General features: G+C 35.5%; 1 protein-coding gene across 12 annotated transcripts in view; it reads left to right on the top strand.

The window, feature by feature from the left end:
- Nucleotides 1–27,807, top strand: part of MEF2C (myocyte enhancer factor 2C) — a 138,081-nt gene that overhangs the window by 74,759 nt on the left and 35,515 nt on the right. For 7 of the 12 annotated variants that reach the window (XM_039875027.1, XM_039875026.1, XM_039875033.1 and 4 more), the window contains exon 4: nt 26,092–26,235. In XM_039875027.1, the coding sequence (XP_039730961.1) occupies nt 26,092–26,235 (144 nt within the window). Of the gene's footprint in view, nt 1–26,091; nt 26,236–26,294; nt 26,433–27,807 lie in introns of all 12 variants that reach the window. The other 5 variants (XM_039875031.1, XM_039875035.1, XM_039875034.1 and 2 more) reach the window with 2 other exon arrangements.

Raw genomic sequence — 27,807 nt, 5'->3', positions numbered from 1 at the left:
CTAAAACCAATAACCATGGAGTCAATCAGTAAACTTATTGCCTGGTCAGAAAACCTTTGCAAGTCATTCAGGCTGACAGGGAGCACTAACCACGTGAGCTAGGTTACGTGTGCCTGTTTTTTTAAATATGAAGCTTGAGAATGGAAAGATGGTAGGTATTTTTGTTACTGTTTTAAATTTATTTGAAGCAATGTGGGCCAATATTTAACATTATAATGAGTAATTTTTTTTTTCAAAAACCAGGTTTTTTCTTTACAAAGGAACTTGGAGAAATAATATTCTTAAGGAACATTTAAAATCCTTCGTAGATTACTATAAAATATAATGAAAATAGTTCTTATTGTGAGTAGCTGAGTAACTTTGCCCTGTTCTCTGTTGAAGAAAGTATATAATTGCTTTTGAGTAGGAAGTATTAAAAAATGAAGAAATGAATTAGTATATTTCATAAAGATTTAAACTATCGATATTGAGACTTCCGAGAAAAAGGTGAAAAAATGATTTTGTAAAAAAAGATTTTGCATATATCTCCTAAATTGTAACATTCATTTTTGTTTATATACCTTTAAAGGGCTTTTACTAGTAACTATAAATCATATTCATATTTGTTCCCCAAAATCTAAAAGAAGAAATAGACCTTAAAATGTATTCATATTTCTCATAACTACCACAGTATGTTTTTATATATTGATTTTTTATATATCAAATATGAAGATCCATTCCTTTTTTAAAATAATGCTCTTGCTTAATTTGCATATGTTTTGTAAACATGAAAAGCTGCTTCACATCTCATTTATTAAGAGAATCATTGTTGAACAAATAAAGTGCACATTAGATTACTTAAGTTATATGCACAAGGCAATAAAACTGAAATTTTCTCTCATCTCTGTTATTGCACAACCCTAATGGCTTATAGGCATTAGTACTAACACAGAGTCAACAGAAAATTATTTAATAATAGTAGGAGCAGAAAAAAACAATAGGTTTTAAAATACAGTCTGTTTGTCAGTAATGTAACTTCTTTCTAATTATTAATCATCACCATTTAAAATCACCGTTATTTTACATGAACCTTCTTGAACTGGGACAAACCAAAGTCCTCATGTTTTTTCCCCAATATCTGAAAGTGAAAGGGTAAAACTATTTAACCTGCATCATAATCATCAATTTTTAACGATATTTGCAAATTTTATGCCATGTAGAACTTGGACAGCATATTTGAACCAAAAGTTGCAGTTTAGCAGTTGATGGCACCTAAGTAAAAGTAACATTGTTTGGCTTTAAAAGGTACCAAATAAGGTATCCAAGAGTCAAACATCCTTATCTCCTCAGGGTTGGTTACTAAAATATATTGCTGTGAAATATTCAAAATCGAAGTTTTAAGAATAATTAGAGAGTACTGCCTAGAGTCAGAATGAAAGACGATGAGACTTTTAATCAAAGAATGTTTATTATTTCCGTTACCTCACTGCATTTTTTTGAAAATTATTATAAATCTATTTCCTTTCCCTAAAATACATGATGATGTTGTACTTATCTCTGTAACTCCAACTGCCAGCACAATGTATGGAATATTGTAGACATTCAATAAATATTTTATGTAACATACACACACACATATAGATAGTAGGTATACATGTACTTAAAGGCATACATAAGTATATGTATATATACATATATATGTAACAACTCACTGATGATCATTATTAAAATTTACCAGTTTTCTTCATCAAAATCAGATATGTTCTAATGATAATAAAAGTGAGACTATTTCAAGTGCACCAAAGACGAATAAAGATTGTTGCTGTGTAAGAAAAAAACAGACATAAGAGACAACATAGAAATATTGCGTATAGTATTGGTGAAAAGTAAAAGACTTTCAGAACCAACATACATTGATTCCTGGGGAAGGGAGAAACAATTTGTTGATAATTTGGCCAGGATCTGACAAGAGGGATCAGTGGGTCTCAAAGGAAACAACTCTGGCCCAATCTAAATCACCAGAAGGTCTGGCTGAAAGGCTAATTCTGATTCAGTGGGTCTGGGGCAGGGCCCAAGAGTATGTATTTTTGACAAGCTCCCAGGTGATGCTGATGCTACTAGCCTGTGAACCAAACTTGAATAGCAAAGATCTAGATTTCCCTTCCAAACATCTGTTTTCTCCAGTATGGAGTTTAAAAGTATATGTTTTGAACATTTCTTTTTTGTAGCTTTACGGAAGGTTAGAATCATACCATAAACTAGATTTTTTTAAACTGATATTTGGTGAAACTAATTCTTGAAAGCAAGTGTGTTAGGCTTTTGGAGGTACACTATAAAAAGCCTGTCATTACTTAGTGAGATGAGTCGTTCTGTCGTGAGCAGTGCATCTCCTGGCCTTGTCTCTTTCCTTGTGAAGGTCCTGGTAGTGGAAGATTCTAAGACCACACTTGGCAGGCAAGTGTGATGTGATTGGTTAAAGGTGTGTGCCAGGGGTTCAGAGAGTACTGGCAGCTTTGTTTTCCTCATGATCCTCATGGTCAAAGTATTTCATCAGACATTCTGGGAAAAGACTTCAGACTCCATCATTTAAAGGACTGTAATTAGGCAAATGCTGCATATGTATACAACAGATTGGATGGATAAATTATATTATTGGAAATATATGTCATTTTGCTAATAGCTAGTTGGCATATTATCTAGTCATGTCTCAACGGCATTTAGTGTATTCTATGTTACCTTGAAATTTAGCCACCTGATGGAAGTTCTGAATAAGGGAAAAAAAAATCCCTGTCAATTATTTCTAAAGGTCATAGAGTTAATGACTAGCTGGGAGGTTAATTAGATTCTGAAAGCCTCTTCATATCAATTAAATCTCTTATCTTTATGTTTTAGTAAATAAACTCAGTAACTATTTAGAGCTACTGTTTTAGGATAAAAAACACTGTAAACAGTAAACTGTACAATGGATATTTGGGCTTTTATCTCATATATGAGAAAACAATATTACCAAAAAAACCTGATACACTAATTAATAATAGTAATCTTATTCCAGAATCTCTGAATTAAATACTTTATTTTTTTCAAAATAGTATGTGAATTATTCCTTGGTCATAAACAAATGCCATCACTATGACCTCGAGAGAAGCATTTCACAGAGAAAAACTAAGGTCAGAGTTACCCTGAGAATCAGCTACTAATCTAAAACCAGCTCCATTCTCTGTTCCTTTTTAGTTCCAGAAACAAAACTCCTTTCAAGGTTACTGGGCACATTGTAAATAAGTGATATATTTAATGCCTGTGGCCCGACAACTTCAAACCCAGTCATTTCTGTCATGTGAATTCTCTTTGGATATATAACCAGATTTCAGATGAAATGACACAGACCTTTACTAATCAGGAAAGTAGCCACTAGCTACATGTGGCTACCTCAATTTAAATTAATTGAAATGAAATAAAATTAAAAATTTAGTTCCTTGGTCTCACTAGCCACATTTCAAGGGCTAGATAACCACATGTAACCTGTGGCTCCCATATTGGTCAGAACAGGTATAGAGACATTCTTGACCTCAGAAACCTTCTCTGGAGCAGCATTTGACATAAAGAGTGAAACTGGTGAATCTAGTGCTCTTGTTCGCTGTGGTAACTAGCATGATGGTTGATAGATACACCCTAGTAAGGGGCTCATCACCTGGAGAGGGTGCACACAGCCATTTCATGTTTCATTCCTACGGCAGGCGTTTATTGCCCGTCACTGTGTGTCAGGACCTGTGCCAGGCGGGAGAAACCTAGTCAGGAAAACTGAGTCACTCAGTCAGTGTTTTCTCGCAGGGACAGAATATTTGTTAAACTAAATGTGATTTTGTGGAGTAAGATGAGAAGATGGAGGGAACAATGAAGCTGGAATTTTCCTGAGGAAGAAGAGAAAACTAAGGAAGGGAGGGACAAGAAGAGTCGGGAAGCAGAAACAAGCTCGGCCAATTCTGAACTTTCCCAACAGGAAAGAAATGATCGTGTATGCACAGTTTTTTGTGACTTATCCTAATTAGGCATATGAGGAATTTTATCTTCATCCAGGCTTCATGATGGGGGTTGTGAGTTAATTTCATGCATGCATAACGAAAACTGCAGAGTGATTTTCCTAAAGAATATTGTTGAAGCATTATTTTGAGAGTTCACCTTGCATATTTTATGTCAAGGAAATAGAACTTTAAAAGCCCCACAAATTTGGAGAGAAATTAAGTTCTAATTATGGCAACATCACAAGCTAGTTCTCTCACCTGGGGCAAGTTATTTAACCTTTTTGGGCTTCAGGTTCCTCCTCCATTAGTATTGTCAACCCTGACCCTGTCTTCCTCACAGGGCTGTCGTGGCGATTACAGACTATAAAAGATGTCAGAGCCCATTGTAAACCATTCAGTTGTACAAGGTGCTTTCATTTTCAACATCAAAGGAAAAGTTCAGGCAATAAAAGCTGTTTAACCAAAAGAAAGAGAAATTTCTCTTTTTAAGAATTCCCTATTTTACAATCTTATTTTGAGAATCATTATATGACATTTTATATTAATAAATATATCACTTAGTAAATATAGCATCTTATATGAATAACCATAGCATTTTATATAAATTAAGAAGATCTAACAAAAGCCGATGAATTTATTTTCTTTTGCATAAGCATTTATGGAAATATTCTCTATGTGCACGGTTTTGTGCCAAGTCTGTGGGATGTGCAACAATGATTATGACACATCCACTGCCCTCCAAGCCAGTAGTCCAGTGTGGACAAAACATACACTGGGTTTGTTCTTTCATTCATCAGATATTAATGAACATGAGGACCATGTGCCAAAAATTGTGCTAGTAACTGGTGGTACATCTGTGACTATCCTACTCAACAGTCTGAACCACAATAAAACATAGAGTACAGTGAGATAACTGAGGTGAAAGAAAGTAATTACAGCTGTGAGCAAGTGAAAACATCTTATGGTGGATTATAGATGAAAGCATGACTTTGAATGATAAGTAGAATAAATTGATATGCTAAGCCAATCTGCAAGTCATTTGTTCCCATTTAAAGTAAAAGAGACTAATAAAGGTAACGATATATAGACATAGAAATGTATATATAGTTATATGTAGTATATATGTATATGCTGCAGCCTTTATTTTGATTTCCCATTGGCATTGAATTTTTTAATATATTCTGTAAACATATGGTTATAATTTTTAGAGAAATTGTATAGAATATGAATGTTAGAAAAATGCAGTGAATATAATTGCCTTTAAGTTTGAGAAAACGTTCTCTCTTGCTAAGAATGGAAACCTTAAAGTTACATCCCACATCCTCCTTTTAACTTTACAGATGAGGTTTTCCCCCCTTACTCTAAATTCTAAAACATGATACATCTGGCTCAGAGGCTGGAAAATTGTTACATGCCTGTGTAACATTCTTATAACCCAATCGCTCTACAACTTTTCTCCCAGTTTAATCATTGGAGAATGTTCTTTGTTTTTGTAGTCACTGTTTCACATAGTAACAGCTTGTTGCATTTTGGTCTGTTTGCCAGAGGGTAGGTTTATTTTTAAAACCCTGAACTCTGAATTTTTCTTTAGTTTTCCAAGATTGAAAGCAGCTGAAATGCCTGGAGTTACAGGTTGAAGGCTGCTTCACAATATGTGAAGGGAAGCTTCTTTCCCTCTTCCGTGTGTGTGTGTGTGTGTGTGTGTGTGTGTGTGTGTGTGTGTGTGTGAGTGTGTGTGTGTGAGTGTGTGTACGCGCACGCGCGCACACTTAAATTTTTTCCTAACAAATGTCTTCTAACTGGTAGTTGTCTAAAAATAGAAAACTGCCTAACTAAAAATAGCCTGGCTCTCAGTCGTGCCAAGGAAAATGGAGAGGAATAGGCGTGGAATAGAAGGCTGAGTAATCCAGTTCTATTCATTCAGAGAAACCTTTGAGAATGCTGGCGATGATAAAGTGCCCTCAAAAAACCACAGGCCTGACTCTCTCTTCAGACTTCTAGGTGCCAATAAACATTTTTGCCCCGGGATACATTTTTTTTTCTCATAGGTTGTAAACATTTTCTGAAAGACAAGGCTTTGTTTCACAGAAGCTGACAAACTGCCATAACTAACTTTCCTAAGGTCTTAAAAATTCATAATTGTAAGATGTATTTTAAAAGAGCATCTTAAATGAAGTATTGTAAAATAATGTACATCGTGTAATAATTAAGAGGAAACTGTTATAATAAAAACCACTTACTACTTGCAATTAAACTCAAAGCCTTAGAGTTTCACTAAGAGAAAATTATTCCTGCAACTCATTGCAGCTAAAGAGAGCAGCTGACTTACTTTAGTTTACCTCCCTTAGATATAAAATTCTCTTGTTAAGCATATATTCCCTTGATACACCAATATTTAGTCTCTTTCTTACAATTATAATGTTTACCAAAGCAGATTTTCACTTTTAATTTTTTAAATGGAGTCGGAACTACTTTGCAAAGTAACATTTCAAGAATAGGATGATTTTCAGTTTAGAAAAATGGAATTCTGAGTAAGCCATAAAAAAATACATAGACCAGTTTTGCAATGGTAACGCTTTTTTTTTTTCTTTTTCATTTTCTCTTGCTTGAGTAATCTGAATAACCAGGTCAAACATAGCAACAGGGTGTGGAAATGTCAGCACAGTTCATGGGGTTATGCGGGTCTGAGCATTGTTATGTTCAGTTCCTGTAATGCTGCTGGTGATAAGACTCTTGAGACAAAGGACGATAATTGATGGAAAGAGACTTAAATCATTGCTAAAAGAATCAAGGTCCTTGTATCTGTGTACATCCACTCTCTGGTCTCCTTCCGTCTTATAAAGCATTTTGTCGTCTTGTATGGTGGCCCCCTACTGCTCTTTGTAATGGATGCAGACCACAAGTGATTCCTTCATGCAGCATACAGGGTGTAATTGTGTCTGTGTGGTGTATTAGTAATTACCAAGCTGAATTCTCATATTGTATCTTTACTGCAGGCATGGAAAAATAGGACGTACAACCCTGCATGGCCATTTTCAACCTAGATAGTGAGCCACTTAGAGCTACATTCCAGGAACAAAGCCTTTTATATGTACACTTTTTGAACAGAATTTTCATTGTTGAGTCATTTGCATATTTATCCATATGCAGGATAAATTCAATTTGGGAAATAATTATCTTTGATATTATATTCATTTTTGACTAGCAAAAGTTTTGTAATATAGAAAATGTTTGCTATTTTTTAATTGCTAAAAATGTTTTAATATTGCTGGATATTTAGTGATATGAGCTGTAATAACTATAGCAGACCATCATATGGAGAGAATAGTGCATGAATTACTACACATAATATATTATATAATATTCATAAATATTAAATAATATAATTGTTTTAGTAGCATTTTTACCTTAAACAGTGATATTTTCATATATAATTTATTGAACTTGGCTCAAGCATTATTAAACTTCAGAAAAGGCTGACAACGAATTTTTGTTACAGTAAACAGATATAAATTAATAATTTATTTCTTTGCTATAAAATTTGCATCCATCCTTTATGTACTATGTAGCTGATATTGATTTGACTACCTCCTAATCATTGGGGATTTTAAGTGTCTACTGTAATTGAAGCCAAAGTAATGCAAGCAGTTTGGTTTAAACTAAAGAAGGTATGTTTATTTTAGGTTTCAAATGCTTATAACGACAGTTAAGAACTATTAAATATGATAACAAAGAAGTTAATATGGCCATTTCATTAGCGATAATGACATTATATTTATTTTATGAATTAATTAAAGCATGATAGATTTTAACTTTATTTTTACCTTCAAATTTAAGTGGCCTTCCAATATATATATTTTAGAAAATTAATTTTCACTTTCATCTATAGATATATTTATTTGAGCAATAATTATTAGATTCCTAGAATGTACAGAACTTTATAGTGATGTTAGGAGAGATACTAGTTTGGAAGGCATGGTCTAAAATTTAACAGTCTAGTTAAGGTAGAAACAACACATGTGAGAAAACAACATAACAGCACTATGAGCTATTTGTGGTTGGGCAGCGTAGCATGCTGTTTGGGAGCATCCGTTCTGGTGTTAGACCGCCTGAGTTCTTATCCCATCACCACTGCATACTAGCTGTATATCCCCAGGCAAGTTACTTAGGCTCTCTGTGTCTTAATCTCCCTCGTTTGTGAATGGAAGTTAATAATAGTACCTAGTACATAGTTATTATGAGAATTAGATGATTGAACATTTAATATTTAGAACAAAATGCTTGGAACAGAGTCTAGCTCATAGTAAAGTTTATGACGATGATGACGATTTGGTGACGATACCTTGTAATCAGGTACTAACTGCTAGGAAGTAGAGTATTTAAAAGTCAGGAAAGGTAGCCGTGATAGTCACTTGTAGGCTCAAACTAGTCAAGTTCTGAAAGATGGATATGAATTGATCAAGAGGATATGAGCAAACCTTTCAAAAGGCCAATTAAGCCAAGATCCACAAGAAGAAATGGGCAAAGTCACGAAAATTATTAGCTTGATATGAATAGAATGTTCACGTATGGAAGCAGCTGTAAGAAAGATGGAAAGGTAAATAGGAAAGAGGATACAGGTGAATCAAGTGCTCTAAAGATTTGGTGTGGAATTAGATGCAGCACGGTAGATATAAGAAAGATACTGTATGGTCTCAAGCAGTAGAATAGCATAATGACAACTAATTCTTGAGGAAGAGTCTACTAGAAAATGTAACTCTCTATAGATGGAACAATTTGAATTGTAAAAGGTGGAAATGCCAAAAGATTTTAATTTTTATAAGTAACATGTATATGTGTGTATGCTAAAAAGCCTAAAACCTTTCATTACACTTATATATTTTAAGCCATGTATGTCATCGTATAAACATCTATGATTATAACATAAAACAAGTTATTTTTGAAATATGCACATAATTTCAGTTTGCACTGATAATATGCACATCCATTTCTCTGACTGAGGACTACTTGTCATATATAGTATATTAAAGGAGCAAATTATAGAGACCTCAGGAGGTGTATTTAACCCATATAAGCTTCTCTAGATTAAATTGAAGAAGAAAATCAAAATCTATAAATTTAGTTTTTAATAAAGTATATGCACTTTCAGTGATCACATAAACAGATCAAGATTCTGGATTCAATACTGCCAGATATAAAAACTCTACCTGTACATTTTCACATCATAATATAAAAGCCCAGCCTTTGCATTGTAAGACTGTGATATAGTAGTTTTAAAGTTTAGGTGTAACAGTTTCACAAGTTTTAGAGTCAGACAAATCTGCTTTCTACCACTTTCCTAAAATCTGTGCTCCAGGGCAAGGTTCTAAACTGCCACCAAATTTCAGCTTCCCAAGCAGTAAAATAGAGATAATAAGTCTCATTTGTGGTCTTTTGGTAAGAATTAACTTACATAATGTATGTATATAGTCATTAATACATGTTGGGTACATGATATGATGCTCATAAACATATTATTTTTTTTCCTGCTACTCCTTCTTGCATGTGTAAATTTTGGGAAAATTTATTTTTTTACTCTTTCATACATATATATATACACACACACACCTTGGACATTGAAATTTTCAGTATATTTTGTGATTACATTTAAACAAAATGTCACATTTTATCATTGTTATATATAATACATGTATAACTATTTCTTATGTAATAAAGTTATGAAATTCTTCAGAGATATGATCTTCACTATACATATGTTAAAACTAAGGAAAAGATAGAGGAAGGAATCACAAAGGGAATCTATTAAGTGAGGTCAAACAGGATTTTAAAAAATAAAGATGGAGCCCCATGAGACAGAGGCACTTGCCCAAATTCTGTTGGTGAACTCTGGCAGATAGAGTTAGGATATAATTTATTCTCTGGTGTTCCCTTTGAACTACTACTAATGTATCTAGGGAAGAACACAGACAATTTCTGAAAGAGGGATTAGGAAGAGGGAGGGAAGGGAAGGGGGAAGTTGATTGAAATTTTAAGGCAATGAAAGTAATTAGCAAAGCTAAAACAAGAGTGTTTCTACACTGCCAATTTCTTTACTGACGCAGTTAATAAATACTACTACTAATAAGAATCGATTTCATTAAAACACTACCTAGCCAACAGTGTTTAGTGTGATGATATTGTTAACAATAAAATACCTCAATCCTCCTTTGCTTCCAGTGTATATCTTTGCCCTGGCTCTCAAACTATTTTGATGGCAGTAACCATACATGCTTCTGGAAGTGAGCCGAGCACATTCTAATGTATTACACATTTGGCTTAGTTCCAAGGGAACAGGTGTTTTAAATATTTCAGTCACATGCCCACGATGTACATTGCTACTGGGGAAAGGATATCATTTCTGAACCACTGATGTTTGACACCCTGTGCTGAACCACACCTCTTTTGCACTCTGAAAATTTAGCAAAGGTGAACTGTGACTTGAGGAAAGATGACCATCAGAGCCCTAATTTAACTGATAGAAGGTGCAACAAATTTGTAGTTCTGAACTCCGCACCTGATGTCTGGCTACTGAGATCAAAACACCTGCTGATCAATATTAGAAGAAATAGCTCCTATGGATATGAGGTTTTTTTATATTAGAGAAAAATGTAGTAAATTATAGGATAGCAAAATTTTTGTTATATTATGATTAGGAAAATAAATTCATTTTCCATTAGAAACCATCATTCTGTTTGCAGACATACTACAATAAAACGACCTACTTTTCTGGGGTCTAAATTACAAAATTGAAATATTTACTTCTGGAGGAAAAAAAAGATAAAAATAGCTATGCAGAAATACATCTACTCAGAAACAATTCTGAAGATCCTTTCAAAATTCTTAACTTCATACAGTGCATGTGCACATGCACATGTGCGTGCACGCACAGGCACACACACAGATACGTACCTCTACACGTGCAGTTAATGTGAGATTGCGTTTCCAGCCAATGAAGTCAGATATATAAGTTCCATCTCACTGTACACAAGTTCCTATGTCAGATCAACAAAACTTTCATTGATTTCTATCTGGCCCTTTGGCTTCAGCAATAAAGTAACACAATAAGGTGGGCAGATGGGAGGGGGTTCTAATTTCTCCCAGCCACATGCTTTAACTACATACTTTATCTCAGTATATGCTGGATTCCTCTGACCATTAGCCAATAATGTGGAAAGAGATTTTGAACCATATTTTGCTTCCTCTTTTAATGGTACTGTTTCCCCTCATCTTTTAACTGTGGTATTTAAAAAAGAGAGGGATTATATTCAGAATGGTGGTGATGGCTGTTTGAGGCATTTGAAAACTATTAGGTGGCTAATATGTGGTTAATATTATTTATTCAACAGAAAACTGACTTTAAACCTGTGTGAAAAGCCAAGTATCATAATTGCAAACTTCTTTTAAATGTTATACAACTTTGCTTAATTTCAATTTTCAAATAATCCAGTTTCCCATCTGAGAGACGGGTGTGTTGGCCAGGCTGGGAGCCCTCCAGAGAAAACAGGGCAGCTCAGCCACTGCGGAAGCCGAGTCGGTGACTGTGGGTGGCATTTCTCTGCTGAGTCAGGTCTGTGCCAGACCTTGCCCAAGCTTTTACTAACAGTGCGGATTTTGATGCAAAAACCCAAGGCTTGCGGTTCTTGAAGCTCTCTTGCAGTTTTTCCCTTTTCCTTAGAGCTTTGGGAAATTTTCACTTAAGGAGATCACGTTTTGCTATGTCTTCCTCATAACTTGAAAATTTGGGGGAACTTTTACAGTCATTTCTTTTACTTTCCCACCTGTCCAATCTATAAAAAAATACAACTTTCTCCATTTCATTTTAAAAAACAAAAGAAAAGAAAGAGCTTATGTACTCATGTTTTAAAGGAAGAATATTTATACTGCATACAAAAATTTTCCATGATCCCACAGCGTTGCCCAGAGAGAAACTATAGTTTCTCCATAAAATCATGTTTCTTCTCTTTTCCCCCTACCTAACCTCTCAACCCCAGCAAAAATGTAGTCACATAGTTACCATCCCTTATCTACTCAAGCAAGTTGAAGAACTGAGCAGTTAGCTTGTGAATCTTAAGGATATAAGCACCGAAATATATAAAGCCATCTTATTCTTGCTAGTGTTATTTTAATAATTGCAATAAACCAATGCTTCTTTTTACCTAGAGAGATACAGCCTAAATGTTATTACAAAGGAATGTAGGAATCAAAAAAATTAAGCATCCTTGCTTTGCCTTAGGTTTTCAACAACCTACCCTTCATTTGAACTCGGTAGCCACAACCTAAATGTTATCAAAGGAGCCTTTCCCTGTATTCAGTGGATGTTATGACAGAACAATAGGAAAAACATTTTAGATAAGATTATTCATCAGAAAATAAATTCTATTACAAATATATCCCTTTGTGAAAAAAAGTAAGATTTGTCAGACATTTCACTCATTTCAGCTATGAGTAAATGTTCAAAGAAAACATAAGCATAATCTAGGCAATCTTTATAATGGGATGAACTTTCAAAGGCAGAATAGTGAAATAGCTGAGAGAAGAGAAATCTGGAGTTTGTACCTGAGTCCATAACTTGATGCTACCACTAACTTTGTGGACATCAGCAAGTTCTTGCACCATCTTGCACCTCTTTTTCTTCATCTGCAGAATGGTAATCATAGTGGAAGAGTGATTGTGAGGACTTAAAAAGATCCATGCAAACCTGCTGGCTCAGTCCCTGGCACATAGTAAATGCTCGATAAATGGTAGGTGTTATTGCTGAGGCCAGATTCAATTAAGGGGAAAATTAATATTTTGTTAGTGCGGGGAGACTGGTTTAATTTCCTCTCCATGCCATGGAAGAGGAAATGTTTTTATAATTACCTAATGAATAATATGGAAGAAATTATTGTATGAATGAAAAATCTAAGTTTGCCACTGCACTAACATAATCACTGAGAATTCATAAATTATGGAAATTGAAATACTAAACTTAAAAATCAGGTTATAGTACATTTCCAGTGATAATGCCTGAAATTATTAAAGCTATCATGACCACAAAAACAGGCAGCTAATGCCACAGGGGCCAGAAGCCCAAGGCCACAGAGACTCCCCAGAGAAGGCCGTCTGGGGTCAGAGGACAGAGCAGCCTGTAGGGCTGGCAGCCACCACTTGGCCTCACTGAAGAAGACAACAAGTACCGAGCCACGCTAGAGGTGGGTATCAGAATGAGCAAAATTGCTGACTGCCTGTGATAAAGCTTTATATTAGATCGTAAAGTACTGAGCCCGGACGTGATGAGAGGCCAGTTTACATACCAAGGGATTACATAATGTGCTCATTTGATTACTTTTAGTCTCTCTTTCACAACACTCTCAACTTCTCTCTCTCACTCATTCTCGTTCCCTCCCTTCCTCCCGCAATCCTTCCTCCCTCCCAATAACTACTTTCTATTTATCTATCTATCATCTATCTACCTACCTACCTATCTATCTATCTATCTATCTATCTATCTATCTCCTCTCTCATTCTTGTCATTCCTTTCCTTAAATATTTATTCTCCATACCATTCCATTTTTCATTTCTTAATCCTCTTTTCAACTTTTGTGGCATCATATGAAATCCAACGTGACTAAATGCAAAACCTAAGAATGTTACTTATCTGTATAATATATGAAGTCATGGAAAATGTGATTTTGTGAACTATGAGTTGGTCCAAGATTCTGGGACAATAAATTCATATATGGATAACATTCATATCATAAGGCAAATAAAAAAAAATGAGTTCGATTTTAATCATTAGTTTATTTAATTTGGAAACATAAATTTTTAAAAATTTAGACTTGCACATAAAAGATGACAGCCTATGTAGGCCTTGATCAGCGGTGGATATTAATAATACTAGACTTTGCAAAACATTTCTTATGAATTATATTTTATTCATAAATATTTAATCCAGAAGGAAAGATCCCAGTTTGCCAAAATGGAATGTATACTAGATATTTTCAGAATATGCTTTGTAGATGGCTTGTGGCCTATTTATTTCTAATCATTACATAATCCACAATTGCCTATACTAATGAGAAATGACCCATCATATCCATATATAAAATGGCAGGAACTGCGATGTGAGTCCAGGAGACAGCAGCTCCCAGTAAAAAATGATCCAGGAAACTAGGGGGCAAGTCCTTGCAGAAAGATAAGCAAAGGTCCTAACTTCAAAACACTACTGGCACTTTTGATGTCTGTTCTATAGATACTCTGGTTATTTTTCTGGTACCAGCTGGAAATAATTATATTGTTAGGAAAGCAAATAGAAGCCATTTGATTAATGAAGTCAGAATTCACATTAATTTATGAAATTCTAAGAGCCAGGTGCTCTACTTCAGGAGTACCCAGCTAAAAAAGGCATGGCCCCTGGCCTCAAGGGTCTCAGTCTTGTGTGAAGACTGAGGCAGGCACACAGTGGCCCTGCAGAGTACACAGCTGTAATAGGACTCCAGGGCGGGCTAGTTTAAATAAAGACAGTGAAGAATGATGTCCGCATGTTTTGTAAATACAGCAAAAGCCAGAAAAGGATTGAGCAACTGCTAGAGGATTTTTAAGTACCTTTTTATTTACCTGAAGCTCCTTGATTATTAAGTAAATTTTAACAGACTTTCTTCCATTGGACACCTACTCAAGGCACCTGAATGTAAAATTCACCGCTTATTACCAATCTACATATTAGATTTGTGGTAATGACACAACAGCTGTAGAGGATAAATAGATTAGACTCTGTCTTTCCCCACCCGTAGTTTTTAATGTAGTGGGAGAGATAAGAGGTATAAAGCAAAACAAATTTATTTGAAGAAAAGAAAGGAGGGGCATCATAAATGTACTGCTATACACTTTGGAGATTTGGGCTAAGGGACTTTCTTAATGCCAGAAGTGAGTGTGGGTAAGCCTGTTCTCTGACCAACTGACAACATCTTATAAGCCTAACATCCAGTACCTCTACGTCCATGACAACCCTTCAATCCTATAAGGAGACTTTCTTCCTCAAATCTTGACTTCCAGCAGCCTTGCTGGCCCCCTTGTTCACTTGGAGGTACGTCTGGTTTCCTGTTCATAAGCCAGGTATGGTGGAACCTGATGGTGTTCTTCCATCTACTGGTTTAACTGGCCAACCCTTGACCAGTGACTGTTCTACTCATTATATTTTGGGCAGTCTCTGTTAAGCAGAGAGTTTTCCAATATGTCAGCTAAGAAAATTAAAATGTTAATGCTGATTAACCAAGAGAATTTTACATCAAAAAAGACAAGTAATCAGAGTAAGACTAGAGACCAAGGCCACTAGCTTTTGACAGGCCTCATAAACATTACTAATACTGAAAAGAGAGAAAGAAGGTTCAGTGTTAAAGGGAAAAACTCACATCCCCAATAACTTTTGCCTCATTATATGTTATGAGGTTCTCCTTAGCAGTATTCTCCTGCAGGACACCCATCCAGAAGAGTGAACCAATGTGTTGCAACATTCTCCTGTCAGATACTGCACTAGTTACCAAGGATAGAAAACCCTCAAGAGGCATTTACTACCTACAGGGATCTAATAGTCTAGAAATGAGATAAAAACAAGAATACAAAGAGCAACATTATGAAATAAATGTCAATTACAAAGTTCTGGGGAAGCACAAAAGAGAGGCATTAATTCCACTAACTCTCTAGTCTTCATGGATTCTTTTATAATTTAAATTCCTGTGTGATGATGGAAGATGCTAAGGTTAGGGATAGTAGTTGGTAGGGGTGAAAGCATATACTCTGAGTACAAATTTAGCAACTGCTCCCTGTGTATTTTCAGCTCCCATTGTGATTCCATTTTAAATAAGAACCTCTGTCCCTGCAGCCTTGGATTCCAATAACGTTTTATTAACAACGACAATATTTATTACCGTCCATGTGCTGGTACATTCAAGTTGCTATGTATACAGAGGTGAAAAGACTGTTTCTGCTCTGGTGGAGGTTTGTTCTACTGCACTGAGACTCTCTCTTCCCCTGGCAGCCACAGTAGCTCTAACTTACACATTGTTCTCACACAATCCCGGCAATGCTCTGCAGTCCTGATGCCTCATTTTAACATGTCAGAGCAATACAGGCATTGAACAGCATGTACTAACATAGTTGTCAATACCAGTCCCCCAGATGGCATATCACAGACTTGGACAAAACCCTCAGAATTAGCATCTAGGCTAGTCTTTATAGGGCATACTCACAGAGTACTAACTGGGGAGGTCAGGTATAAGAGGCTCTTGTCCATCATTGCTGTCAAAACATTATGGAATACCCAAAATCTTTCTGCTGAAAAATTTCAACAGAGAATGGTTTATAGCCGCCCTTTGGAGAGCAGGCTGGTTTATTAGGAAGAGAGATAAATCTATTAGGGGCGAAAAAAAAGGTTTGAATGTCAGGTATTATGGGGTAAGAAGTCGAGGACACATAAATAAAATCTACGTTCACAATCCAGAATTGGTCCTTAAAAACCTCTCTCCACGCCAATTCTTAAAATGATCATGGGAATCCTTTGGAAATGAGAAAACATAATGACAGAATAGTAGTCCTGAGCTGATTAATAAATAAGACAGTGTAGGCTACCACCATTTCAAATGATTAATTATGCATCTACTCAACGTGAATTAAAAGGCATTTACAACCAGATAAGAGCCTACATGGAAATAAAAATAATGATTTGATCTAACTCTGATTATTCAAGATAACATATACATTTTCTTTTATTAAAATAAGTCATTAATGGTTTATAGTAGAACAGAAAAGAACTTGGTGAAGTATTTTCAGTGATATCCTAGATTGAAATCTGTTATTGGTACAGGTTGGTCCTATGATGTAAGACATGGAAATTACATCAAGAATGAATGACAAAGAGAGAAATTTTTCCATCAGGCCAAGGGAAGCCAGGAGGGAGTGGGCCAGGGCCAAGCCCGCTGGACCTCTTAACCTCTCTCCAGCCTGGCAAAGGGTGGGAAGAGAGAAGTTAGGAAAGGAAGCAATCTAACTTTCATCTGGGAGCCCCCGGCTGTCTCCGAAGTGAGGATTTGGGTACCATTTTCAGTCAGGTATGATCGAAATTGTTATTTCATGAGTCAATCAGTTGCCAACATAAGTCTCTTTATTCTGTGTTGCCTTATTGAATGTTCTGTGTATACTCTGCTTTTCAGATAAGCTAGTGATAAACTACATATCCCAACTAACAGAGTCTTCAAATTACATTATAGGTAATGCCCTTGTTTCTGAGGGGAACACAGAAAAGAGAAGAGAATGTGCAAAAGCGCCTCTTGCAGTACTTTAGATTCTCAATATGTTTGTGTCCTCCTGGTGGTAATTTAGAGCACCAGTAGTCACAAAAGGCTCGGGAGCTAGAAAAGAACAGGCCTTTATTTCCAGGACTCAGCAACAGAGAAATCTGACCATTTGCACTCCATATGCAATAGTCTATGTCACCTCCCCTGTTCCCTCCACTCCCATAGGATATCTTGTGCCACAGTCATGAAGTGGCTATAGAGATTGCTTTATAGGAACTTGCGTTCCTTGCATTTTGACTAATAATCTTATTAAAACAAATAAATAACACTGTTACCTCAGAAGACCACCCAACTCATTCCTGTTAATCTGTCACTGTTAGAAAGTATAACTGACAAGTTGGTTTGTTTATTCATTTATTCAAAGAACAGTTACTGAGAACATATATTGATCCCACATATATTAATCAGACCCCCTTTGAGGGACCATACAACCTCATACAACTCACTATCTAATGGTAAAAGATAAATTATAATATAAAATACCATATTTATTTTTTTAAAAACACACAAAAAGTCAAGGACTGTAGGTGTACAGAAAAGGGAGTCCCTAAATGCCGAGGAGAGTTCAAAAAAATCTTCACAGAACAAGTGATGGCATTAAGGTGATAGATGTCCTAAGATGACTAAGGTTTGTATACCAGACAGGAATGAATGACACATATCAAAACAGTGTTATTAAAGGAACATGCCTGACTTGGAAAACAGTGAGAAGTTCCCTCTTGGCAAAACCCAGACTGCTGGGAGGGCTTGCTATGAAAACTAGTGGGTGTGGCTGTTGGGAGTCAGACGTTTTATAAGGAGAACAGTAATACAATTCGATTTTCATTTTAATGAGACCCTGCCAAAAGTAGGAAGGATGATTGACTGGAAAATGGGGTCAGAGGACAAACAGACTAAGGATGGGAGACCAAATAGAAAAAATAATGGTAGTTGAGTTGAGAGATAATGGAGTCAAGGGTGATTTGAGTTTCCAGCTTGAAAAACTAGTTTGTGATATTTGCTAGGAAAGGAAGGGAGGGGAATGGCTGAGGGGTTAGGTTGGAATCAAAAGAATAAATGGGAAAAGAAGTGATGTAGTAGAAGAGATCATGGGAATCCTATAGAAATGAGGAAGCATAGTGACAGAACAGTAGCTGAGCTGACTGATAAATAAGGCAGTGTAGGCTACTGCCATTTCAAATGATTAACCATGGATTTACCCAATGTGAATTAAAAGTCATTTACCAGATAGGAGCCTACATGGAAGTAAAAGTAATGATTTGATCTAACTCTGATTATTCAAGATAACATATACATTTCCTTTTGTGAAACTAAGTCATTAATGGTTTATAAAAGATGCTTCAATGTGTTATTTTTAAAGAATCCATGCCCCAAGATTCTGCTTTTTTGTCCCTGTAACCAATTTGCAAGTAAAATGCCATAGTCTGAAAAGGTTGTAGGTGAAGTTACATCCATATTTTATACTTCCTGATCTTTGTTAATTTACTCCTTTCCTCTCTTTGTCTAATTTATAGTTCGGTCTTGTCTTTTCCTTCCTTATTTGAGAAATTACTAACATTGTCCATTTCACAAACCCATCTACAACTTGATCCTGTGTAGTCCAGTTTTTTATTTTGTATTTCAGCCTTTGTTTTCTTGGCTTTCTTTATCAAGATTATTAGGATTAACTGCATATGTTAGCATGCATTTCAATCTCTATGTATTAAAATGTTTCCTCTTTAGTATTTTACTTCAGATCTCTCCTGGATTCAGGGAGCCTTTCATGGCTAAGTGTGCCAAACTTCCCCATCTTCGTTCTGTTCTAGACCAGGCTAATGATGCATGCCTTGTCCAGGTTCCAGAAGAGGGGTGGTGGAAGAATCCTTTATAAAAACTCAAACCACTGACTTATCTTGAGGAAGCCTGAATCACCTGATTCTAGATGGCCCTAGAATCACCCTGATATTCCATGAATCCTCCAGGATAAGGTTGGCTCCAAATAAGACCAATGTTAAAGCCCAGGAGAATAATGGAACAGGAGGCCAGCATCCACGGATGGGGGAAAAGATGAACTTTGCCCAAGAATTTTAAAACCTGCTTATTTCAAATTTATAGTATCAGACTCACATTGACAAAAGTTTCCCTAGTCTCTTTCCTATATGGTTTCTGTTTTTCCTTTTCTAATCCTTTTTATTCTGCCTAGAATACGACTCCCTTTTTCTCCTTCCATGCTAAATGCTGGGCCCTCTTTCCTGCTACACATTTCATCACTGAGATTATATACTTATGGCTTTCAGCCCTTAAAGAGTTCATGAGTACTTAGTTTTTCTGACATTCCATATTTAGACCAATAGCCCACTTTTTAAGTGTTCAATGATATAAATCTCGAGTTATAATTTGTTTCTTACATCATATAAATTATGCCTAGCTTAAAAACTCTACATTTCAAAAATAGTCGATTTATAACTGTTACTTAAAAAGAATAAAATAAAACCTGAGTTTTGATCTAATGTGAAATTATAGCATAAAATGATAAAAGAAATTGCAGCTGCAAAAATACTTCACTGAGACTATTCTTTCTCCCTCTAGCAATAGAACATCCTTTCCTGTTTTGTTCATCCATCCATTCAATCTCTCATTAATGCTGCAAGCATTTATTCTACCACATGCCAGGCCCCGTGATAAAATCCTGGTGTTATAAGATGACTAGTAAACGATCTCTAACCTCCAGAAGCTCACTGGTAGGAAGAAAAATGTATAAACAGATTATCTTAATCATATGTTCAGAAAAAACATCTTTGCATCCAGAGGACCACAGACAGCGCCTGACACATAGTAGCACTTAGTAAATGCATATCAGGAGGTTCTAGATCCTACTATCATCTCCACCTCCAAACAGCCAGACAGCCTCTGTCTCGTAACCTCTGCAAATATTAAAACTGAAGTAGAAATGTGTGTTCTGTTCATTCAGCAAGCATTTATTGAGCTTCTGTAACGTGGCAGGCTCTACTCTATATTGAAACTCTAAACATGAAAAAAGAAAAGAAGTGCCTTGTTAATGACCTCACAAGCTAGCAAAGGAGACAAACACACAAGTAATAATGGGCGATAAAGGCTCTAATAGAAAAATGTATACAGTAAAGGAGTGCACGAATGAGGCAGAAATTAATTCAGCGCTGGTGATAAGAGATGTCTACAGAGAGGAGATGATATGATAGCTCTGCCTTGAAGGAAGACTGTCCACCTCCAGAGAATATGCACTTGTGAGCTCATTCCAGGAGTCAGCTTGAGCAAGGACATGAGATGTGAAAGGCCAGTTGCTTATGCCCCATTATCCCTTCCCTTCTGGAAGACAAGAGGAAATGAATAAAAACAAAAATAATGAAAATCTCCAGCTCTTCCCACCCTTCCCCCAGTGGAAGTTAATATCTAGTTAGAATAAGCATTAATAACCTAGAGAAATATAATGTTGTTAAGGTTTACATTTTTAAATTTTTATCAAAATTTTCACCACAAATGAATAATTTTGGGTAAAATTTAATTTTTATACTCTGTACTAGATATGATTTGCTTGCCTAATTAAAGCCTACCTACTAATTGCACTAAATTTGCAGTATTTTAATGTCTTTTTATTTCTATATTAAGAACAAAGAAGAACTATGAAACAAGGAGAGAGAGTGCAGACAATGCTTACAGTTTTGATTATTAAAACCTATGGAGAAGTTTCTTGGCACCTGATCTTCCCCCAGCCTAAGTAATCTATTCTAGAAATCCCCAAAATAGCCTACAATATTATAAGTCAATTCAGAGCTTTTTAGTTTGAATTTGGATTGTCTGCTTCTTTAAAAATCAAGTGTACAAAACAGCATCTGGAGTATAGTAAAGTTTCAATAATTGTTTGCTGAATATGTTTTAAATGAAATAAGCCATCGAGCACAGCCCTTGGGCAGCCACTCCCCAGATACTGAAAGCACTAGAAGCAGCAGAGTCATGAGTGTGAGCATTCAGCTATGGGAGGGTGTTTACGAAATACTCTCAGAAACTTCTTATAGGCAGAATCCATTTCAACTGCACTTCCTAGTTCTGTGTGGATTGACTACTTTCTAAAGACTATTCAGTATAAGAGCAGAGGCTTATCTTTATAAAGCTGTGAAAGACAAGCACGAAAATGATTTAGTATCAGAGAAAACAAAACCACCTTTTCAAGGCTGATATCTTTTTTTTGGTGTGAACAAGACATGCATGCAACTATTAGAAATAATTCCTGCATGTGTTCTTGACACATTAACTCTTTGAAGTAAAGGTAATAATGCCAGCTGTGCAAGAAAGGGTGATTATGTATATTTTAAGAAAAATTAATGAGTGTTTTTGGGTTTTTCTCAAAAGAATTTGAAATTTCTGCTGTATAGTGGATAGATATAAGAAAATATATATTCTTGGGGACTAAGATTGCAGACATGGAAAGAAATCGAATGATTGGAAGCTTTTAATCTGTGATGGCGACACTTTGGGAGAAGCTGAATTTTACTTAAATAGCAATAATATAAAACATATAGCTTCATTTAATTGGAATATAGCTTCATTTAATTGGAATAGGCCACTAATTTAGTTATTTCTTTTTTACTAAGAAATAATTAAGAAAGGGAAACTAGTTTTGACCATTTTATACAGCAGGCATTTTCTACTTGATAACATAATGCCTGAGACAAGACATGAGAGCTCCATGTGGCATTTTTTTTTTTCATTTATATTCCTTTCAGTAATGAAATAGAATCTGTTCCCTGCATTTCTTTCATTAGAATTTTTGATGCACCTGTCACCTATCATCGTCAGTTTATACGGATTTCAAGTTTTCCCGGTGAACAAATGTAATAACACAGGGTCCATATGTCCACATGTCTGGGAGGGGAGAGTCCACGTGGATTTTGGATTACCTGCCTGGACGCCTTTTCCCTTTTATTGTTTGGAGTATGTCACCTTCTGTCAATCTACTTCTCTAAGAAACGGCTGTTCTCGGCTCACTGCATGACAATTGCTGCCTTGTGAAAACATCCCAGAAGCCTCTACAGTCAATTGATCTCCCCCCGAAGTGTCAGTCTCACATGGAAAGCTAACTTCGGTCGGTGTACCTGCTCACTCAGGATTTACAGAGTTCTCTGAGAAAAAAGAGTTTCCTCAGATACATAGCAAGAGAAGCTGGTGGTTTCGGTAGATCTTCTGCCTTATCTTGACATACAGAATAAATCTTTTCAAAATGTAGGCAGCTGAGAGACACTTATATAAATGCAGCTGAGAGACACTTATATAGTCCCAGTAAAAGAATAATGATTTAAGTGCCTACATTACCTGACCAATAACATTTGTACAAGATCAAAGAAGCTTTCAAAGGCCAGCGGCACAGATTTTGATTTTATTAGGAAAAAAAGCCTGAAGGAATAATGCTTATTTATCTATCTAGTAATCCCTTTAGTTTATACTGACTTTTTATTACTGTGATAAAAACAGACTTGGCTGAATTTTACAGTAATTCCTTTGTCCTCATTAAACAGCTGTGTATTTTTAATATAATAAAGATAAGACGGCTCTTATAGTTCTACATTCGCACTATGGTATTCAAGTTTGTGCCATCACTTCCATTTTCAGAGCATTATAGTTCCACTGTAATCATTTGTTCTTGGCAGAAATGTGCTCTACAAGCTCTCAGCTGAGGATAATATTTTTGAATAATTTTTTCATTGTTCTGGTTATGTGATTATGAGAATTTGGAACTCAATATTAATTTGCTTTTGGAGTTTGTGTTTGTATATCTCGAAATGCTCTTTTTTAAAATAACACAAGTTAACTTGAAATAAGACTATAACATACCTTTCAGTGGTAGAGATATTCCATTACTTACATACTGGTAATATTCATGGTAAGATAATGTGGTCAGATACAAGATGAATTTATTGGAAGAAAATGAGCCACTTTTTCCCCCTCGTTCGCATCACTATTTTTTTCTTCATGACTTCTTGCTACCTGCTTTCTTTGCCTGATAGTTTACATAATTCTTCAAGTATGAAGTGAACTGTTGATCAAATTGATTTTTTAATCCATTAATGGATGTGTTTTACTGACTAATAAGCATTCCCACTCTGTCTAAAATTTGCTAAGAAATATCAGTATTTTAGCCATTCTTTCATACTTAAAATTTTTCCACAGCTTAATTTTTAAAATTTACACCAAATTTATGTCAATGTTCACTCTATGCTCTGATTGTGTGAGTGCCAGAGCTCTATTTTACAACCTTCACTTCATGAATGTGAGAAAACCTGGGCAAGTGAAAAGTGGCCCCACATTGCCCCTGAGGAGGCAGGAGGCCTGGGCCATCGTCCTTGGCCACTCTGGGTTGAGACCTGGCATAAGGTTTTTCTAAAATCTTTATGAAAGACTTGTGAGAGATAATGAGTTAATATTTGTGGAGATCTTTCAATAACATGTAATCGATGTTTGGATTTTTAAAAACCAAACATAATATCTACCCCCAAAAGCTTCATAAGGATATTTAGCACACATGTATGTGCCAGATGGATTGTAATGACAGTTGATAGGTCTCTCTTAACCCTTGCGTTCTGCTGTCAAAAATCTGTACATCAAAACAACTATAATTTTTACAATAAGATTTATTGGATAAAAGATTCAAGTGCGCATTGAAAAATCTAAATGAGACTTTAAATGAAGGTTTATATAAGAATATTCTAACACCTTACAGAAATATAAGTAAAGTTGGAAAAATAGATAGTTTCTTGATCTTACATATTTTTCTCTACGTAAGCAAATTTTTATGAAAAATATGTGGAGTATGATGCAAGGCACTCAGAAATTATTCTTAAAAGCTCAAGGATATGTGGAGATCAAAGCAAAAACACATCATAATTCAACAAATAGTTATCACCCGGAAGAATGTTCTTGTGGTTGAGATAATGCTAGCAAAAGTGTTTAAAATGAGGGAAATTAAGTTAGCAAATAAAATTATTATTCTAATGTATTGTGGAACACTCTAAGAGTACTTACTCTGGGTAAAAATGATATCTGTAGGTCCCTGATAGGGGGATGGGAAGCCCCACCAATTATAAATTCCCCAAGATTATAAATGTATATTTTATCATCTTGTGTCAAAATATTCATTTTAATATTCAAACATTTTACCACATAATAAGCTGTAACCATATGTTTATTTGTTATATTATACCACTGTAACATTAATAAATATTTACAGAGCCGCAGTGTATCATAGATACATTAGAAATGGTAACTCTCTGATTTTGATTTTAAGTGAAGATCTTCAGTGCCTCAGAAACTAATTTTAAATAATATTACGTTTGTTACACATTGATAAGAGCCAAAGAGTTTAAATTTTTAAGACTGACACCCCCTTTTAAACTCATGTTGTTTTATTTATTTTCCCCAATTGCATGAATTAAAGATGGAGTGTTATCTCAGCTTTGAATTCCTTAACTTGATGTCGCAGCTTTTGCTTTATTTATATGTGAATTCTGTCTTTAATAAAGATGAGCTGTACTGAACTTTCCATTAATGAGATACACTTAGGTACACAGCTCTTTATAACGATTTTAGTAGTACCAAGAAAATTCAGAAATGTTGCTTGTCTATTAATAATTAACGTGGCAAGCTGTGTGATTAATCAGAAGTTTTATGATTTCTAAAAACATAACATTATCACTGTAAATCAGATCTTGTACAATTAAGTTGACAACCATCATTTAAAAAAAAAAAATAGGAAGTAAATCTCAGGACTCCTGACTCATACTTTTTCTGTTACGGTGTTATATTTTTATTTATCCTTCTGTGACAGCTGAGACTAGACCAGACCTACATTCAGAAGGCAAGAGGTTAGAGATAAGGCACTGACTTTCTACTTTCATATGTCAAGAGGCAGTGTCAGGGTGATCCTATTTAGCTGGAACCCGGAAGAACTTTTGCTACTTTGGTAGTTATTGACTATTTTTGGTGCTCTCTGGCTTCCTTACGCAGTTCACAATAATGATTCTCTAAAATCAGCTGTTTGGACTTTTCTTTCAGCCTACATTTAGGCAGAAAACTTCCCAGTATTATGAATTTCAATACAGATTTTCACATGTATAAGACTCTAACCAGACTAAACATAGGCAATTCTCTTTATGATCACAGTGTCTGAACATTCTTAATGGGTGCTTCATGAAAACATTAGCTTAGTTCTCATACTGCCTTTTGCTGTCAAGTGCACATCCAAAGGGGTGGCAGGACACCACAAGTGTCAACCATTATGTTAAACTCAAACTAGAGATCTGTTTCCAACATTTCTGCCTGTGTCATGATCACAGATTCTGAAATCATTGTGTAATGTCCTGACTTCTAATTTTTCTGTGGGAAAATAGAATGTTTCAATTTCCCACCTTACTTGTATTCTTCTGTAATTGTCTCTCACTAGATGTTTGAATTTTGTATTAATTCCATGTCATGAAAACTTCAGCCCTCATGCTGACTAAATTTTGTTGCAAAAGGAATATTTCTCTTTAATTTTTTTAATTAGTACTAAGTGCTATATGAAATGACTCAGTTTCTCTCTATGGTTTCATTACCCTAATGTAATATAGCATATGTAATAACAACCTGAAATACTGGACAGCGTAAATATATGTAACACCCCGATTGTCTCTTACAGCCTTTGTCTAGGATTCAACTTTCCAAATTATGTATTTCAGACGTTGAGAAAGAAGGGCCTTAATGGCTGTGACAGCCCAGATCCCGATGCAGACGATTCAGTAGGTCACAGCCCTGAGTCTGAGGACAAGTACAGGAAAATTAACGAAGATATTGATCTAATGATCAGCAGGCAAAGATTGTGTGTAAGTACTCAAAACACCCTTCATTTTTTTTACTCTTGATATTTCTCTGAACCTGGCAGGCCTTGAACAAGAAAGAAAACAAAGGCTGTGAAAGCCCCGATCCCGACTCCTCTTATGCACTCACCCCACGCACTGAAGAAAAATACAAAAAAATTAATGAAGAATTTGATAATATGATCAAGAGTCATAAAATTCCTGTAAGTACCAAAGGTAGATGGCTGGTCTGCTGATAGCTGCTGCAGTAACATACCTTAACCCTTTCAGTGATGGCTTTCTCTAAGAAGCACTGGAAAGTCAATCCAATAAAATGGCCATCTCATTCCACAGCAGTTCATTTAGAAAGCAAACCTTAAAGGATGCTTAAATTATATAATTTTAAAAAGTTGCCATCAAGTACATTTGGAGGTAGAAAATTCACAAGAGGAAGAGAAAGATCTATGTGACACACCCTGAGTTTACACAATCTCAAACACAAAGTTCACACAAATCATAATGCACTAGTAAACACTAGAATCTCCTTCTGAACAAGTCTGAAGATTTACCATAAAATATACACACACATATAGATAGATATAGATAGGCTTTTTACTGAGACAGATACACAAGTGGCACTGCAGTTCTCATGTAAACTGACGATCACCACCCAAATAAAAGCTTACTTCTGAGTAAAGCTTCAGCCCCTCTCCCTAAACATGGGATTCGGCAACAGCACTGAAGGGTTAAAGCTAATGCTCGCTACAGGGAAACAGACTGCATGAAAACCTAATGGTAAGATTTCAACATGTTGTGTGCTGGGGTGATTTTAAAGCTTTATCAAAATATTCGCTTTGCCTACACCAGCATTTTCCATGCTTTAACATTTGGCTAAATTTTGTCTTAACCAAGTCAAAAAAATTTCTAACAATCAATCATATGCCTTGCCAGATATTTAAGAGAAATAACTCTGCATGTATTATTTTGGTTGCCCATAGAAAGGGGGATAAAGTACATACTTTTCTTATATCTTGCCATCAGTCAAGTGATGTTAATTATGTGACATAAAGTGATATATCTCAAGGCTCACATGCTTTCTGAATAGCTAATGTTAGTGTCTGAACCCTCATTGTATATAAGCTTTTTAGTAGGTAATTAATTGCCTTTTCAAAAAAGTACATTTTTGTAAGCTAGCAAAACGGCCTAAACCTGATAATTGAGAGAGACCCTACAGTGAAAATATGCCTCAGTGATTACAAGTGCAGATATTGGAAAACAAAAGCTTTGGGCCAAATCTACAACTGCACTCACAAGATAACTTAACGTTCCACACATAGTAGGCGCACAGTAACCCCGTGTGGAACTTTTTATCTTCATAAATACATGTCTGTTTCTTTTGTTAAGTGAAATAATGTCAGCAGTGGAGCTTAGGTTGAATCAGAATTATTAATACACTGTATCATGAAGGCAACCTAAGTGCATAAATTAAAGGCTTCATAAAACCGAGTACTATATATAACACATCACAGTGGGCACTTTATCAAATGAAATATTTCCTATGAGATGCTGCAATGCATACTTGTAGTACCCAGAATTCTT

The sequence above is a fragment of the Pteropus medius genome, unplaced genomic scaffold (assembly GCF_902729225.1).
Source record: "Pteropus medius unplaced genomic scaffold, Ma_sr-lr_union100, whole genome shotgun sequence".
NCBI classification, from domain to species: Eukaryota; Metazoa; Chordata; class Mammalia; order Chiroptera; family Pteropodidae; genus Pteropus; species Pteropus medius.
Note: the sequence above shows the minus strand (reverse complement) of the source record. Positions and strands in the feature narration are given on the sequence as shown.